The sequence below is a fragment of the Bos javanicus genome, chromosome 22 (genome assembly GCF_032452875.1).
Source record: "Bos javanicus breed banteng chromosome 22, ARS-OSU_banteng_1.0, whole genome shotgun sequence".
Taxonomy (NCBI): domain Eukaryota; kingdom Metazoa; phylum Chordata; class Mammalia; order Artiodactyla; family Bovidae; genus Bos; species Bos javanicus.
The window spans coordinates 14,232,221-14,250,472 of NC_083889.1; the positions used below are offsets into that span (position 1 = coordinate 14,232,221).

The window sequence follows — 18,252 nt, forward strand, 5'->3', positions numbered from 1 at the left end:
CTATGCTCATTTTTCTCTTGTATTATCTGCTCTTCAGTGCTTTATACATTTTAGCTAAGGGCCCACATCAATTATATGTGTAGCAAATACCTTCCACTACGCTATGGACTTGTTACTTTCTCAGTGATCCCTTGTGGTGAATCGAAGATCTTAGTTTTAAGGTAACCCAATTTATCAATATTTTATGACAGTGCTCTTGTATCCTGCTTAAAAAAAAAAAATCCTGGTCTATTCCAAGGTAATAAAGAAATTTTCAGGTGTTAGCTACTGCAAACTTGTTTTCTCTTTTTACATGAATTAAATCGACATGAATTAACTTCTATGCACAGAGTAATTTAGAGCTTTTTTTCCTTGTACTGATATCAAAATCACCCATTTTCCGCTTGCTGTAAAAACCATCACTTCCTCACTGTTTTATCCTATGTCTCTTCTGCTCTTCTCCATATTTTCCATCCTTCTGTCTCTCCTCAATGGTCCCAGATGAATTCAGAACCGTATATTAATTCTCTGTTATTAATACTGTTATTATTATTATTATTAATACTGGTATTAATATAACAGTATATTAATTATTCAGCTCTAATATGCAGTTAACCCAATCCCACGAGTTCTGCATTTCAGTTATAGAATACCCCCTCTGTTCTTATAGTTCTAGTTCTCTACTGAAATTCTCCATTTTCCAAATTCCTGAATACAGTGTTCATAGTTATTTTAAGTTAGCTTTGTGATTAATTCCATTCTCTGTAACCTCTGTGGATATTGTAATTTATCTCACTTGTTTTTTTTATCATATCATCTTATCCTCTTGCAGGCTCAATTGCTTTCTGTATATATACAGTCTGTGAGAAGTGGAAAGATTACTTTGAGACCGAGGGTTAAACTCCTCCAGACTGGATTTACATGTAACCCTGGATCACCTTAATCCAACCAGAGATGATGATGATTCAAAAGTGGGCTTCTTTCCCTGTTCCAGGAAATCCTCCAAATAAGTAACAGGGATCCAAATAAATAAATCCTCCAAATAAATAACAGAAACAGAGGGCAGGGAAAATGGAAATGTTTATCTTTTGGACATAGAAGAATGCAAAAGAACTTCCATCAAACCTGTGGTGGATTCATGTTGATGTATGGCAAAACCAAAACAATATTTTAAAGTAATTAACCTCCAATTAAAATAAATAAATTTATATTAAAAAAAGAAAAAGTAAATTTATACTTGTGTCTAAGGAGTCAATTTTTTCTAAAATCTAAATTATCTATTACAAAATTTAATACTGTGCTACTTAATTAATGTAGTATGACATACCATTTCTTTAAAGCAAAAACTACTCACTTTCAGCCACTAGCACAGACTGTTAAAACATAAGAAAATATCCATTACCTCCACTGGAAAAATAAAAGACTGATGGGATCCATAACAATATAAAACTCACTCTAGAATGATGCTCCATTTCTTCATGCCCTCTCCAATGCCTTCCCATTACAGGATGTGTTTACACAGGCTATCAGAGAATAAATTGACTTCACGGACAAGGGAACATTAGCTACTAAAAGAACTCACATTCTATGAAGGAAATAAAATGTAGAGACATTTGAGTATAGTATCCATAAACACTTTACAATTTTTCTACAACCAAACTGCAAATGTTATTTCTTAGTGGTCTACAAGGGTATCAAGCTGAAAAGATCAACATGCTGACAATAATCCAAGTGTTATTGAAATGGGGAAGCCTGGGAGTTGAGACAGACATAGGGAGTGGATTGGGTTCCTTTGGAGCAACTTGAAGATTCCTCTTGGGCATGCCACTGAATATGTAAAGATGATACAAACCTGGAGTTTGGAGAGGTCATACAGATGCATACCAACCTATTTGAAGCCACTGGATTGGATGAAATCACCCTAAGACAGTGGTGAAAGAGAAACAAAGAGGGCCCAGGAAGATGCAGAAGAGGGAGAACCAATGAAGAAGAGACTGAGGTGGGAAGAAAGCAAGGAATGCATGTTAACTCTTACCATGAGCCCTTTCACTACAAAGGAAGATTCTGGTTCAAGTTGGCCAGCTGAACCCAAGCATTTTACTTCTCTCTTTTCCACATCCCCTTAGGAAATCCACATTATCCCTAAAAAGAGGAAGCTGTACCATTCACAGCTAGAACCTTCCAAGAATTTTGTCAAGATGACGGTGCAGATGGAAGGGGAGAGAGGCAAGCGCCCATGAAGGAGAAACCTGCCAGGGAAGCAAGGAGAACCCCAGCAGCACCCTCAGCTCCAAACAGCAGGGAGACATGTTTAGGCACTGGAACTGATAAGAAGAGGCGAGTTCCTCACACCTAAGGACAGTTTTTGAAGAAACTAGGACCAGCAAATCCGGCACAAAGACCATGGTGACTACAAGGAGAGGGATCCCAGGAAGACTGCAGGAAGGAAAACTTTTAAAGCAAAGGAATGACTTGATGAAAGTAGCATTTGAAGAACATGAATCTGGTATGGCACAGACAAATGATGAGAGAGGAAGGAAGCCAGATAGGCCATTAGCAGTTATGAGTGTGCAGGTAAAGAGGAGAAACAGAAAGGAACTTGAGAGACAAGAATAAACTGCCTGAAAATGGTGTGAATAGGAGATAAGACTCCAGTAGTCTTTTTCAGAGACAAGGGCACATCCACGTTGTGAGAAATCAATCATACGGATTTTTTAAACAGAGAAGTCATGCTCCTTTAACTTAGTCCGGGATCCTCCAGGATGCCATCACCCCTGCCCCACCCCCATTCCTACCCCCTGAAACCCCTCCCTCCCGTTCCGGTCCTACTGGACTCACTGTGCCCACCAACGGACCACTCCCTTGTTGACTTCTGCTGCAGACCTTACCACGTGTCGTTGGATGCTGCATACGATGCAAACTGTGGCTAATCCATCCCATTTGGATTCGCCTTGGACCACCTCACAAATGGGTCCTTGTTGAGACCATATACTATTACAGAAAATCAAAACACCACACTTTTCCTTGCTTCGCTTCAATCTAAACCCACTGGTATCTATCTACTGTACATTTTTTATAACTAACTTTTCTGCCTTCAGAGAAAATGTGTATTTTAAATATGGAATTTTGGGGGGAGGAAAAATTTGGAATTTAAAATTAATAGATACAGATTACTATGTATAAAATAAACAATAAGGACCTACTATATAGCACATGAGTATATTCAATATCTTATAAAAACCTATAATGGAAAAGAGTCTGAAAAAAAGACATATATGTGTATGTGTGTATATATCAGTTCAGTTCAGTCGCTCAGTCGTGTTTGACTCTTTGCGACCCCATGAATCGCAGCATGCCAGGCCTCCCTGTCCATCACCAACTCCGGAGTTCACTCAGACTCACGTCCATCGAGTCAGTGATGCCATCCAGCCATCTCATCCTCTGTCGTCCCCTTCTCCTCCTGCCCCCAATCCCCAATCAGGGATATATATATATATATATATCCCTGAATTACTTGTTGTACACCTGAAACATTGTAAATCAGCTATACTTCAATACATAAATAAGGGATCCTTTTAGAAAACTTATGAATTTTTGCCTAATTAAAAAATTTATGACGTTTTGATTCCACTTGTTTGACTTAGTATGAATAAAATGCTAGATTTCTAATTATCAAAAAAGATATGCAGTAAGCAACAAAGGAACAGCACAGGGAACTACAGTCAACGTCTTGTAATAGCCTATAATGGAAAATAATTGCAGAAATAATATACATTTATATGTAGAACTGAATCACATTGCTGCACACCTGAAACACTATAATAAGTCAGCCATACTTCAATAAAATATATATATTAAAAAAAAATAAAGGATCTTCAGCAAGCTCATCATCCAATACTTTTCTTTGTAATTGAAGTGGTTCCCTCTTGGGTTATGATGCTCAGGTGATAGTTTTGATCTGAATTTAAATTACATGGACACACCACACGTACAGATCTATTCTGGGTTTATTTCTTCAGTTTCAAAATGTAATAGATATTTAGGAATAGACATACTTAGTAATCAGCAGAATCCACACACTGGCTACATCATCTCTGCAGCAAGGGTCATTATGATTTGAAAAAAAAAGGGACAAACAGCAGTTCCTGACATGTCCCGTCTCTAAAAAGATATTAACTCATATCCATAGAAAACCAAATCACAGAAATTGATAGCAACATCGGAAAAAAAAAAAACTGAGAGGCATAGGGATGATAAAAATCTATTATATGTCCATTTGTCTATTTGGTCTGTGCAGAATTTCAGAAAAATGACTGTGATGGACTTTGTGGATTACCCAAAACAGAAACAGGTTGTGACTGCAACTGCAGCTGTGATTTCAGCTTGGTACCTCTACTGCAGCAAATTAGCACTGCCCCGGGATCTTATAGTTGCTATTGACCTGGCAAAGGCTTTTTTCTACATGTAAATATGGAAGAACCATCAGCACATGTTTGCTTTTTACTCATCACGGCAAACAGCAAATGTTCAGGGCCTTGCCTTTGAGCTCTGCCAACAAACCCGCTCTTGGTTATCAGTCAGCAAAGATCTGCATTGTCTTGACGTCCCACCAGCATCACACTTGTACTTGTACACTAGCACTTCGATGACGTGAGACATTAGGCTATTGGACCTGAGGAGCTTCAGTTGGCTTAGTAAGACATTTAAGAGACAGATAAACTCCATAAAAATCCATTGTCCACTAGGCCCCAGTGAAGTTTCTAGGGCTCAACAATCTAGAACACGTTGAGCTATCCCTCCAGAGCAAAGACAAGTTATCGCATCTTCTACTGATTATGACCAAAAGGTGGGCTTTGTGAACCTAGGCGGCAATATATACCACATTAGACTGTGTCCCTCTGACTCATTTTCTGAGAGACCCATACACCTACTAGTTTTTAATGGAGCTGGAATGAATGAAGGCTCTGTTGTAATTCCCATCTGCAGTGTAAGCAGTTCTTCCACGTGGGCCATATAACCCCAGCACATCTACTGCTACTCTCAGTATCTTGTGGGTTATCTTATGGGAATATTTACGTGATATTTACACGGGTCCCCAGGAAAACACCAATAAATGAATCACAACACAGGTCTTTGGGTTGCTGTCGTCTGAAGGTTTGTGTTCATCCCCAAATTTAACTAGAATCCTAACACCCAGTGTTATGATGTTAGGAGGTGATTAGGTCATGGGGGTAGAGCGCTCATGAAGGAATCATTGCCTTCATAAAAGAGAGCCCTCAGAGGGCCCTAGTCCCTTCCTCCATGTGTGGACACAAGGATAAACCTGCAACCTAGAGGAGGGCCTTCATCCAATCCACAACGGCATCCTGATCTTAGACTTCCAGCCTCCAGAACTATGAGAAATATACATGTCATTTATAAGCCACCCACCTGAGCCACAAAGGAAGCCCCTTTATAAGCCACCAATCTTTGATATTTTGTTAGAGCAGCTAACAGTTTTAGCTGCCAAGTTTTAGAGTTAAGTCATATTCTGCAGATCACTGTTCTTTTGAGAAACAGCCCCTGACAGAGGATGAACGTGACGAGTGACATCAAATGATCACATGATATGAGTAACCCATCAGTAACTGTATCATTAACCTGCCACACCAAGCCACCAGGCTGGGCACACACAGCAGTAACCCATCATCAAGTGCACTGGTAAGTGTAAGAGCGAAGCTTGAACAGGTCCAGTAAGAACTACTAAGCTGAATGAGCAGGTGGTGCAGAGTCCTTTGACACAGTCCCTCTAGCACTGTCTCTCCTCTCTCGATCCTGATAAAGAATTATTTATAAGCAGTTGACCCAACAAGAAAATCACTGAGCCTGGTTAGTGAATGGTTCACTACAATACGCTGGCAGCAAATCAAAGTAGACTGCTGCCAGCATGACAAAAGAAATCAAATGAGTCCCTGAAAAGGAAACCCAACACATTTTGTTTTACTTAATGTTCAAACTGAGACATGGCTAAAGGTACTGATGCCTGCTGATTCGTGGGCACTGGCTATCAGCTTGAATCTTCTATTAATGGCCAGGGACTATGAAAAAAAAAGAGTTAAAAACTGGTGACCAGAAGTTCTGGGAAAAGTCTATGTGAGTGGACATCTCAGAGTGGGTACAAAGCATGATGACATTTGTGTACCACGTGGATGCCCACTAAAGGACAACTACTTTACAGAAGCCTCTCTACACTCAGGTAGAGAAGATGACACTTTCTGCAAATGTCAGTCAACACAATTTCTCCAGTCACCCCAGGGCCTGCTCATGGGCCCTCATCCAGAGGGGCCTTGGTGGCAGTATTAGAGGATATGCATGTGCTCAGCAAAAAGAACGCTCCTCTTCAATTATGACCGAGATCCTGCCCATCCAGCCAACACGAGAAACCAACACTGTGCCCCCAGTCTAGCCCATAACCTGGGGAGACCTGCCAGTCAGCTAGCAACAGACTGGTGCATGAAAGGGGCAGTAAACTCTCCTTTAAGTAAAGACAAAGAAACGCCTTCTTTATCACCATGATAATCAAAGTAACACTCTATCTGATCAAGAAACTTATTAACAGCAAAAGAAGTGTGGTAATATGCTCAGGTCCACTGAATTCACTATTCAGCAAGTAGCCATCACCCAGAGACTTCTGGGTAACTGAGAGGAAGAATGGCCAACTGCAAGCTCAGTGGTGCTGCCAGCTGGGAAACAACACAACACCGGGCCTTATAACAATGAGGTGTAATGTTTTGAATCAACAAACAAAACATAGGCTTTAGCATTCCCATTCATCAAAACACACAGGTCTGGTGGTAACTGAGAGGCAGAAGTGGGAGTGACTACCTCTCACTCACTGCTTTTTTACCTACAGTTTCCACGACCCCGAGCTCTGCTGGAATGGTTCCAAGCAAGAATGGTTTCCACCAGAGGACAAAATAATTCCATCTGGGGATGGAGAGGATCACTCTACTGATGAAGAGTGAGTGATCACAATCACCAAAGAAATATTACGTTGCTGCCAAACAGTGTGGACAGGGTCAACAAGGACCTTGGAGAGTCTCTGAAGAGCCTGCAGGATTTCCACATGCACAGTCGCTCAGTCGTGTCCGACTCTTTGAGCCTCCACGGACCATAGCCCCCCAAGCTCCTCTGTCCACGGGATTTCCCAAGGCAAGAATACTGGTGTGGGTCACCATTTCCTTCTCCAGGTGATCCTCCTAACCCAAGGATCAAATTCACATCTCTGTCTCTTCCTGCATTGGCAGGTAGATTGTCTCCCACTAGCACTGCTTGGGAAGCACAGATACTTCTGTATCTAATAGCTAAAGTTAAGGAAACGCTAAGCAACCAACAAAAACCTGGGTCATATCCTTCAAGTTCTTGACAAAAGTACAATTCTGTGATTCAAGTTTATTTATAACGATGGAACTTCTGAATCATCAGGATTCATGATACACATTTGTCATCGTGCTCAGATGCCCTCAAAAAGGTAATCTCACCAACTAGTCAAAAGTTGCCCTTCTAACTGTACTTAGGATATAAGATAGTGGTTGGTGTTTTTTTCCTTAATTTGACATTATCATTTTAATTTGCACTTCTCTGATTACTCTTGAGACTGACTATCTTTATGAATCTCTTTAAATAGATTAACTCTATTACATACAATGCAAAACTTTACAGAATTTCTTAGCATGAAATTTTACTTCTGATTTGTGGGGCATATAAAAGTTTCTAAACTATATATAGCCAAACTATCATTATTTCCTTTTATGGTTTATTTCATTGCTTTTCTGCTCAGAAAAGCTTTCCTTGCCCATATTTAAACATATTTTCTTCCAACTGTTTAGAGTTTCTTTCTCATATATAATTCTTTAATCCATCTGGAATTGACTTTTGTATGGTGTAAGCTGAGAAAATAATTTTTCCCACACAGTTAACCAATTATACAGAGTAAAATTTTTTTAAATCTTCCTTTTAAGATCAAAGCAGATTTTTCCCCCCACTGATTTCCATATTAATAGCAATGCTATGGGGAAGGGGAAAAAAAAGTCTAGAAGAACCTGATCCATCAGGAGGCACTGACATTTCAGGCTCACAACAAACTACACAATGAACTTACAAGGCTCTTCATCCCCTAAAAGGGTTATCATTTCTAGAGAAACATAAGACCCTATTTTATCTCCCGTCATTTTCAATATGAGTATGAAGCCATTTGGAGAAATAGGTGGACATTTGGGGGCTATCATATCCTTTTTATTTAATCCTGACAGCTCAATTTCACTGCCTGTCATGCAAGATAGATTTGAGAGCTGACATCATAGAAAATGTACTGAAATTTAATCCATAAAAGGCTGATGGTGATGATGGTAAGCAGGAAAAAATATCTACATAAAATAGCAAAGGTTATCGTGGGCTCTTGATGTGAAGTTTCAGTTCTCAGGCAGACGGGTAGCATTGCCGTTAGCTCAAACATCCAGCTGCTAACAGAGTTCCAAGGCACAGGTATGGAAGAGAGAACAATTTTCTCTATGACTCATCACAGAGAATTTTAACATCTCTCTAACCTGAAGCCTGCCTCCCTTTTGCAAACATTTATATTCAACATTGCATTTCATATGCACACTGGTGTAATACCTGGGCATCAAAGCAAGAAGGAACACATACCAACCTCCCAGCTGGGAGGTGTGGGCAAGGCCAAACAGGGTGCTAACCTTCCATCCTCTGCCTGGTGGAAGCAGGCAACAGTGACCTGATTCTCCTGACAGGCATAATACCCAACAGACAGCAGGCAGTGGGCCCTCCATTCCCTGCCCAGCCAAGCAAGCCACTCTCCAGTCTCCCTGCAGGGGCAGTGACAGCATGTCTGAGCAAGAAGCTGATCTTCCATTCTATGGCCAAGGAGAAGCAAACAGCAATCTGATTTCCCCGGCAGGTTAGTTATCAATGGGGCCCAGTGACAAGCCGGACCTTCACCCCTCCCCTAGCAATGACAAGACTTAACACCAAGCGAGATGAAGACACATCCTATTACACAAGGTAACAGGCAAAATGTCAGGGATATAATCTTAAAAATCACTAACCACAGCAAGAACCAGGCAAATCACAACATGAATCAAAAAACACAATCAACAGATGCTAACACCAATATGAACCAGGTGCTAGAAGGATCTAATAACAATTTCTAAGCAGGCGTCATAAAAATGTTTCAAATGATCTGAAAGACCAATGAAAACTGAAAATTTCAGGAGAAAAAAGTTTTTAAAATAACCAATGTAAGCTACAGAACTTTTGAAAACTACATTAACCAAAACTGAAAAGTCAATGGACCGGCTCAAGAAATAGAGCACAGGTAATAGAAAACATGATCACATGTATACCTGTGGTGGATTCATTTTGATATTTGGCAAAACTAATACAATTATGTAAAGTTTAAAAATAAAATAAAATTAGGAAAAAAAAAAAGAAAACATGATCAGTAAACTTAAGGACAGATTAGCTGAATTTACAATATCTGAAAAGCAGATACAAAGAGGCTTATTAAAGAAAGCGTCTCAGGGACCTACCAGACAATAACAAAATGCCTTCTATTTGTATCATCAGGATCCAGAAAGGGAGGAGAGAAACAATGGGACTGAAAAAGTATCTGAAGAAATAATGCCTGAAAAATACCCAAATTTAGCAGAAGACTTAAAGGAACAAACTCAAAACAGGAGAAACCCAAAGAAACTCACACTAAAGATATATAACAATTAAACTTTTTTAAATCCTAAAGACAAAGAAAAATGCCTTTAAGACAGCAGAGAAAAATGATCCATGGCTACTGGAGGAACAGCAACTGAAATGAAAGATGTCTCGTATGCAGCTACGAGTTTGGTTCCAGGACCCACTGCTGATGCCAAAATCCGTGGACGCTCGAGTCTGCTCTCAATGTTCGCACAGTTTCACATCTGAGGACTCAACCGACCACAGACTGTAGTTCCGTCTAGATTTATTGGGAAAATACCTGCGTGAACGCAAACCTGCAAAGGTCGATCCCGTGTTCTTTAAGAATCAACTGCGCTGCCAAACGATTAGTGTTCTTTATACACCTCAATATCTCTTCTTTGGAGTTACATCACACACTACCAAATTATTTTTCAAGCTTTAGAGACTGCTGTATTTAATTTTATTTTTCATTAAACATTCACCTGACACTTAAATCCAAGTCATAATGCAGCTATATGCAAAGCAGAGCTGCCACCCCTACCCCTGTCCCCGGCTGTCTTTCACTCCATATAAAATGCCACTTTGTTCATTCTTAATTTATCCTTCTGTTCTTTTTGAAATACTAATAAGTGCATATGTCTTTCCTGTTTTCTCCCTCGTTCTTACACAGAAGTTAGTATGTAATAAGTACCCTTCTGCACCTTGCTTCTAGCAGGATAATATGTCCTGGTGATCAGTCCATGGCTGTGTATAGAGATCCTACTTGTCCATTCTCACAGCTGCAGAGTCCTCCATCATGGGTACTGTGGCTACAAGAATTCTAAAAACGTCTCTCCCATGATTCCTACCCCTTGACTATTCAAAACACTAATCTGAGTACAACAGTGAAGGAACTTTAAAGATAAAAAAGAACAAAATTATTTCATTTGCAGAGACATGGATGAGCTTAGAGACTGCAAGACAGAATGAAGCAAGTCAGAAAGAGAAAAACAAGGATCATATATTAGCATGCATATGTGAAATCAAGATAATAGAGGTGAACCTATTTGCAAAGCAGAAAGAGACACAGATGTAGAGAACAAACATATAAACACTAAGGGGGGAAAGGAGTGGGAACAAATTGGGAGACTGGGGTTGACACATATCCGCCGCTACGAGTAAAACAGGTAACTAATGAGAACCTACTGCATAGCATAGGGAACTCTACTCAGTGCTCTAAGGTGATCTAAATGGGAAGGAAATCCAAAAAGGAGGGCATATATGTATACGTATGGCTGATTCATTTTGCTGTACAGCAGAAACTAACACAATTATTGTAAAGCAACTATACTTCAATAAAAAATTTTTAAAAATAAAGTCCCAATTTGATTATCCTCAAATTACATAGGTTATCTGCATGAGCCCAACCCAATCAGCTGAAACCTTTAAAAATGGGGCTTTCTACTCCTGGTGGCAGAAGAGTGAGGAAAGACATTTGAGTCGGTGGAGGGGATTCAAGGTATAAAAAGGGCAACTACCTGCGTCCAGGAAAAAAGCAAATGGCTCTGCTGTGAAATGCCAATGGAGAGGAAGGACGGCCCCTAGAAGCCAAAAGCAAGCCCCAGCCATAAATCAGCAACAAAGTGGGGACCTCGGTCTTACAGCTGCAAGGAAATGAACTCTACCAGCAATCAGTGCTCTTGGAGAAGACCTCAGCCTCAGACAAGGACTGCAGCACCAGCCAATAACTGTACTTCGACCCTGTGAGACATGAGCAGGGGGTCCAGCTACAAAGAGCCTGACCTCCCGACCCACATGAACTGTCAGATGAATACATGCTGTCCTAAACCACTGAGTTTTCTGTAACGTGACGGCAGGAAGAAGAAACTAACACAAGGGTGACCACAATTCTCCAGCTAGTCTGCTGTATATAGTTTACCGTTAACAAATGATGCCTCACGCATGTGTCATCTCACGTCCTTGCCAATAACAGATCCTTGGACAGTGTATCCGAGAAGTGAGATGGCTGGGACAAAGGGTAAAAACATGGAATTTCTCTAGATACAGACAAATTCTTCTTCACAGTAGTCACAGTATTCTGCCATTCCCACCAGCAGCAGAGGACAGTGCCAGCTGCCCCACAGCCTCACCCACAGAACATGTTTCAGACGCTATCAGTGTGCTGAGTGAGAAAGAACACTCAGTGTAGTTTCTCTTGTAACGAAGAGTATGAAGTGCTCTCCTCTATTAATAAGGAAGATTCAGCATTTACTCACAGGTTGAGGAGTCATCCTCACTCTTTTTTCCATGAACTGTTTCTAATTAAGTCTGTTTCTGCTGAGCATCTCTTGGCGAGTCTTGACATCTGAGTTCCATGTTTCCTTACGTATCTGGTGATTCTTGGTTGTCCATTTATATTTTAAGAGGATGCACTGAAGCGTTGTTGGAAGGTCTGCATGCAGGAGTGGGGCTCATGATGGATGGGCTCCAATACAGGAACATGGGGCAAGGTTTCTTGAGCTACAGTAGAGGGACAGGCAAATGGCCAGCCCCTGTGGAGACGGGATCAGCTTCCCTGAGGTTAACCTCCAAACTCTGGTCAAGAGCGTGGAAATCAGGCTGCCAACAGACTGCAAGTCAAGGAGGGGTAGAAGGCAGATGTCCTCACCCTCGAGACTAAGCAGCTGTTCTACGATCCTCATTATAGGGTCTCACAAAGCACCTCATCTCCCTCTGATACGTCTCAAACCCCACATCTGAAGCCTCACCGGTTCAAACCATCCAGAATATACCTCAAGTCTCCCGGTGCAGCAGAAGAGGCAGAGCGTCCCGGATGCTCAGGCCTGGCAATCAAGTCCGCATGCAAATTGCCATCAATCTTCCTACGTTGAGTCTCACCTCCCTCTCACCACTGACTTCAAAGGTACCTTTACACCTGCCTTTCCCAACCTGTCCTGAGTTTTGCCAGGAGGTGACCAGGTCTCCTCCCAGCTTCTCCCTCTGCAGACATTAATGGACCTCAGTGAACATTCATCTCTCACCCTTCCAGCTTCCAAAACACCAGGACAGGTGACAGCATTCCTCTGCCTCAGTCACCTTTCCCTTTGCGGTTTTGTGACTTTTTGATTCCTTTACCCTCAGTTTAATATGGCACCAGGAGAGAGCATGTTTGAGCAGAAGATGACTACGAGATTGCTTCCATTAGAAACCCTCCTCCATCTGTTCCTTTCCTCTTCCTGGCATTCCCCATGCTCTGCATGTGAGGTCTCCTGGACCAACACTCCGACTTTCCTACTGTCTCCACATGAATCTCCATGTCTTTGTCATTGGCTCTGCGTGGGTCAATGTGTCCTTTCAAAGCACTAATGCCGTCCCCAGCAGAGGCCATTTGCTTTTGGTTCTTCTGCTGAATTTCAGAAAACTGCTTCTCCATGGAGTTTTCATTCCTTGTTTGTTAACATTCTGTCTATTCCATTAGTTCTGCCTCCGTGAGGGCTGCCTGCCCTTGTTCGTCCTCCTTCAATTACTTCCAGCATCTCTGTCAGTGGACTGTGACCAAGCTCTGCTTGCTCAAGACTTCCTCCCCCAGCTCGGCACCTGATCAGACCAGGTTGTGGCAAAGATACAGGTGGGGAGGGGACGTGTTCTCTCCAAGTGCTGGAAAATGAGATCACCCCCCTGCAGCCTCAGTCAGGGGCAGACTGGCCCCCAAGGCAGCTCCACTGTGGATCCCCTGGGGACAGGACTACTGGCCCAAAAACCACACCAAAAGCACCTGCATTCCGCACCCAACAGAAGACCTGAGGTCTGCTATTCCCCCAGGCTTAGAGCACAGAGTGTTCACATCTCTACCCACAGCACAGGAAGAATGGGGCTCACGCTTACCTCTCCCACAAGGCTAAGCCTCACCCTCCAGAGAGGGCAGAGTAGGGGTCAGGGTTAGGGTGTGCATTCAGGCCACCATCTGTCCACCATGGCCAAAGTTTCTAAATATTCACTCAGGGACACAGAAATCACAGTCACTTCCTAGGAGGACCAAGCCTGTCCCACTCAGGCTCTCACAGTTCTTTCCTGTTAGAGAATCTCTGAGTTGGGGTGAGGAGCGGAATTTGAGATAGGATGATTAGAGTGGCTCTCAGAAGCAGTAACCACTAGACTGAACAGAAAGCTGAATGAGCTGAGGAAATCAGCCAAGCACGCGGCTGCGGGGAGAGTACAGTGGGCACAGGGAACACCGGAGGGGAGTGTAATGAGCAAGCGTGCGCAGGAAGCAGCAAGAACTGTGCAGCTGGCTGGCTGGAGGGGGCGCAAGGAGGAGCTGCGGAACACAAGGGCTGAGAGGCAGGCAGGCATGAGATGAAGTCAGCCCACAGTCAGAGTGGGGGGTATTATTTCAGCCCAATAGGATGCTATGAGGAGAATGGGAACAGGCAAGAAACAAAAGCTGATTCACACTGTGTAAGAGACACTCTTGCTGCTACACAGACCAGACTATGAGTCTAAGAAATGATGGAAGAACACCTGTTGAGAAACTATATTACTTGTCCTGGAGGAAAATGATGGTAGATACAAGGAGAGATGAGAGGCAGCAAAGACAGTGATGAGGTCTTTACTGATAGGTAAGAGCAACTACTGCTTCCAGCCATGATGGGCTCACAGGATCAGGGCACACCCTCTCATCTATAACCACTAACAAATAGACAAAACATATGAGATATCAGTTCTCAACTGGACATAAGACAACAAAGGGTTGATCCCTGAGAGATGAGAATCAATGGAAATTTCTTAGGATCCTGCACATGACCCACACCAAGAAGTGGTTCACCTGCGATGTGATGACAGGCTAAAGACAGATATAAGGAAGAATCTAACAGAAAACTACAAATACCTTTGAAGTGATGAACATGCTCAATGAAAGTCATGTGCCCATGAACTGATATTGACATGACATTTCAATGTGAAAAGACATTTTCAAAGATAAGAAATATAAAACTGCATTAGGTGTCAACACCAACAGGAACATTTGCAATCAGATTTGATAATAAGGACTCTCACTTTGACCCCTAATTAAGCAAAATGTTAACTCTTCTCCCCAAAAGAATTCTATCTTTCCCATTATTAGACCTATGTTACAAAAAGGATATACTCAATTATTAGCAGTATATATTTTTTCTTTAACTTGAGTGAAGTAGTTGATTTACAATATTGTGTTAATTTGTGCTGTACAGCAAAGTGATTCATACATTATTTTTCATATTCTTTCCATTGCAATTTATCACAGGTTACTGAATATAGTTCTCTGTGCTATAGAGTAGGACCTTGTTTATCCGTTCTATATATCATAGTTTGCATCTGCCAATCCATCCCAGGGATAGATTGCGAGTAATGTATTTTTAATTACGTCAACAAAAAATTTGTGAAAATTTGTCTTCTCTCTTGTAATAGAAGTACATACATAATATTCACAATTTTGCTTCTTGATTTGTAAATCCTAAAACATGAACTCTCTGTTTGCAGGATAAAATTTTCCAATCCCTAATCAAGATCCATCTCAGCAATTCTAGAATCTTCCCAGTATTCTACCTTAAGTAAAAAACCAGGTCAAGAAATAGACAGTAAACCCTGTGCTCAAGGTTCCTCTGGGATGTAACCACTGGCCAGACAGTTTCAAAGACATTAACTGAGAAGCATCAGAGGCTGGAGGGAACCTGAGGTACATCAGACGCTTCTCTTTTTGGAGAGAAGAGGCGAGACTCAGTAACCATGAGAGATCTGCCCAGTCGAGGACCAGTCCACATACACCAGATCCCCATCCTGCCTCCTCCTCTGCTGCAGTACACTGGTTCCCCTGGGCTTTCAGCCACTCGGTCCAGAACCTCATACTAATGAGAACTATGACCAAACCACCCGTCAATAATGCCTTACAAAGATGCAAACCAGAACCACCTTTAACACCTTTAACACGCTGTACTCAGACCTAGGAAATTCCTAATACTTAACCACCAGCCGACATCAGTGTTTCCAAGCAGAGGTGATAAGTGAAAAATTAAACCCTTGGAAAAATCTAGGAAAATAATTTTCAATAACCAGGTAGATAGGGGCCAAGAAACACTACTAATGAAACAGGCACCAAACTGAAGTCACTGGCAAAATCAGAGAAAATCTTACCTTGCTTGGCAGCTGAGCAGCAGCATCTCGTGGTTATGAATCAAAATATATAAAAGAACCAGAAAGGCTTTGGCTCTAATGGAAGTGGAAGGGCTGTCCAGTAAACGGATAATTGTAGATACAAAGTCCTGTGGGAGACATGAGAATATTTTTTGAGAAAGCATGAAACAAATAAATAGAAGAGTCAACTCTGAAGGTCAATAGATTATAATAACCAAATAGAAAATAAAATAGCATCACCTGTCAGTTTTGAAACTCTTTTTTATTGCTATACTCTATACCAAGTTATTAAAATGTATGATCTCATTTAAACCTGAAAAGTAGCTGGAAAAGGTAACAATATTATCTCTGTTTTAAAAAAGGAAATCTCGAAAAGTTAAGCACTTTGCCCCAAATCACAAAACTGGATTCAAATCCAGGTCAGACAGACAATAAAGCCTGGTTCTTAACCACCCATCACATGACTGGAAGTGTGGCAATAACCAGAACTCAAAGTCATGTCTGCATGAACTTTTGAGCAAACCTTCACACACAAAGATCACACCTCTAGTCCATACAACTAAAGTCCTAGAGACATAAAGTAAAAACAACAGCCAATACGGGACACGGGAAAAAACCTCAATTTCTATGCTGGGAGGGATTGGGGGCAGGAGGAGAAAGGGACGACAGAGGATGAGATGGCTGGATGGCATCACTGACTCGATGGACGTGAGTCTCAGTGAACTCCGGGAGTTGGTGATGGACAGGGAGGCCTGGTGTGCTGCGATTCATGGGGTCGCAGAGAGTCAGACACGACTGAACGACTCATCTGATCTGATGTACGCATGCTCAGTCACGTCTGACTCTGCAACCCCATGGACTGTAGTTCATCAGGCTCCTCTGTCCATGGGATTTCCCAGGCAAGAATACTGGAGTGGGTTGCCATTTCCTACTCTACTATTTCTATAACATTCTTTACTTAAAAGTTTAACACAACATAGAGGAATAAGTGTTGACAAATGTTAGTGTCATGTTCTCTTGTAACAAAAAGACTGCATCATTCCGGGAGCCTATGGATATGCAAAAAATGGAATACACATACACACAGGGTTAACAGATATAAGTAGGCAGAAATATGGAATGGGATTGTTATAAAGATGATTACAGAGGGCAGGACTTTAAGTTCCTGAGAGTCCTTGGCAGAGGCAAGCACCTAGGAGTGACATTGTGTGTCCAAGGAGAGGTAAGCAGTTCAAATTTTTTTATTATTATTATTTTTTTTGCCAAAGTGCTTTTACATTGGGTGCTATACTGGAGGGCAGGAAGCGCTTACACAGCCATGTACAGGCTTCTATTTTAAAGTGGAGATATATCTATATCTATGCATCAGTCTTTTTGCCTTTTCATACTGTTCATGGGGTTCTGAAGGCAAGAATGCTGAAGCAGTTTGCCATCCCCTTCTCCAGTGGACCACATTTTGTCAGAACTCTCCACCAAGACCCATCCATCTTGCGTGGCCCTACATGGCATGCCTACAGGGCATGGCGGTCCCTTGAACCGCAAGGAGATCACACCAGTCAATCCTAAAGGAAATCAACCCCGAATACTCATTAGGAGGACTGATGCTGATGCTCCAATACTTTGGCCACCTGACACAAAGAGCTGACTCATTGGAAAAGACCCCCATTCTGGGAAAGACTGAAGGCAGGAGGAAAAGGGGGTGACAGAGGGTGAGATGACTGGATGGCATCACTGACAACAGACACGAGTTTGAGCTTGCTCAAACTCAAGATGGTGAAGAACAGGGAAACCTGGTATGCTGCCATGGGGATGCAAATAGTCAGACGCAACTGAGCGACTGAACAAATCCACCAGTCTCACCTAGATCCTGAACTGAATAATCAAACTAATTCATCAACTGGGTCGTGAAAAACAGAATCAACACCAAGGTGGCCTTGAGTAATGGACCTGTTTTCACCTTTCCAGTTGACAATAGAAAGCCCATTTCCCACAGTCAACTCTCAGTTATAATTTATACAGTGAAGCCCATAGATCAAAACAACAAACTGTTTCCCACACTGACACCACTCTCACACATACGCGTGCATAACTGCAAAACCATGAAAATATCCACTAGCCATGTACTGAAAAACGGTTTCAGATTACTGCAGACTAGAGAGACATGATACCCGACTGCCAATTCAGTATCTGGAAGTTCTGTTTCACATCAAAGAACATTACAGGGACAACTGCAAAATCTGAAAAGGTCTAAATTAGCTATGTTAAATAAATGTCAGCTTTGTGGGACTTCCCTGGTGGTTCTGCGGCTAGGACTGCATGCTCCCAATGCAGGGGGTCTGGGTTCAATCCCTGGTCAGGGAAGTAGCTTCCACATGCCCCAGCTAAGAAGTCCACATGCCA

The 18,252-nt window shown here is 41.9% G+C and overlaps 1 protein-coding gene across 11 annotated transcripts in view; it reads right to left on the minus strand.

Moving 5' to 3' along the window:
- The window catches only part of ULK4 (unc-51 like kinase 4), a 508,471-nt gene that overhangs the window by 364,360 nt on the left and 125,859 nt on the right, over positions 1–18,252 (minus strand). For all 11 annotated transcript variants that reach the window (XM_061396049.1, XM_061396042.1, XM_061396048.1 and 8 more), the window contains one exon: positions 15,853–15,980. In XM_061396049.1, coding sequence (XP_061252033.1) covers positions 15,853–15,980 — 128 coding nt within the window. The remainder of the gene's footprint in view (positions 1–15,852; positions 15,981–18,252) is intronic.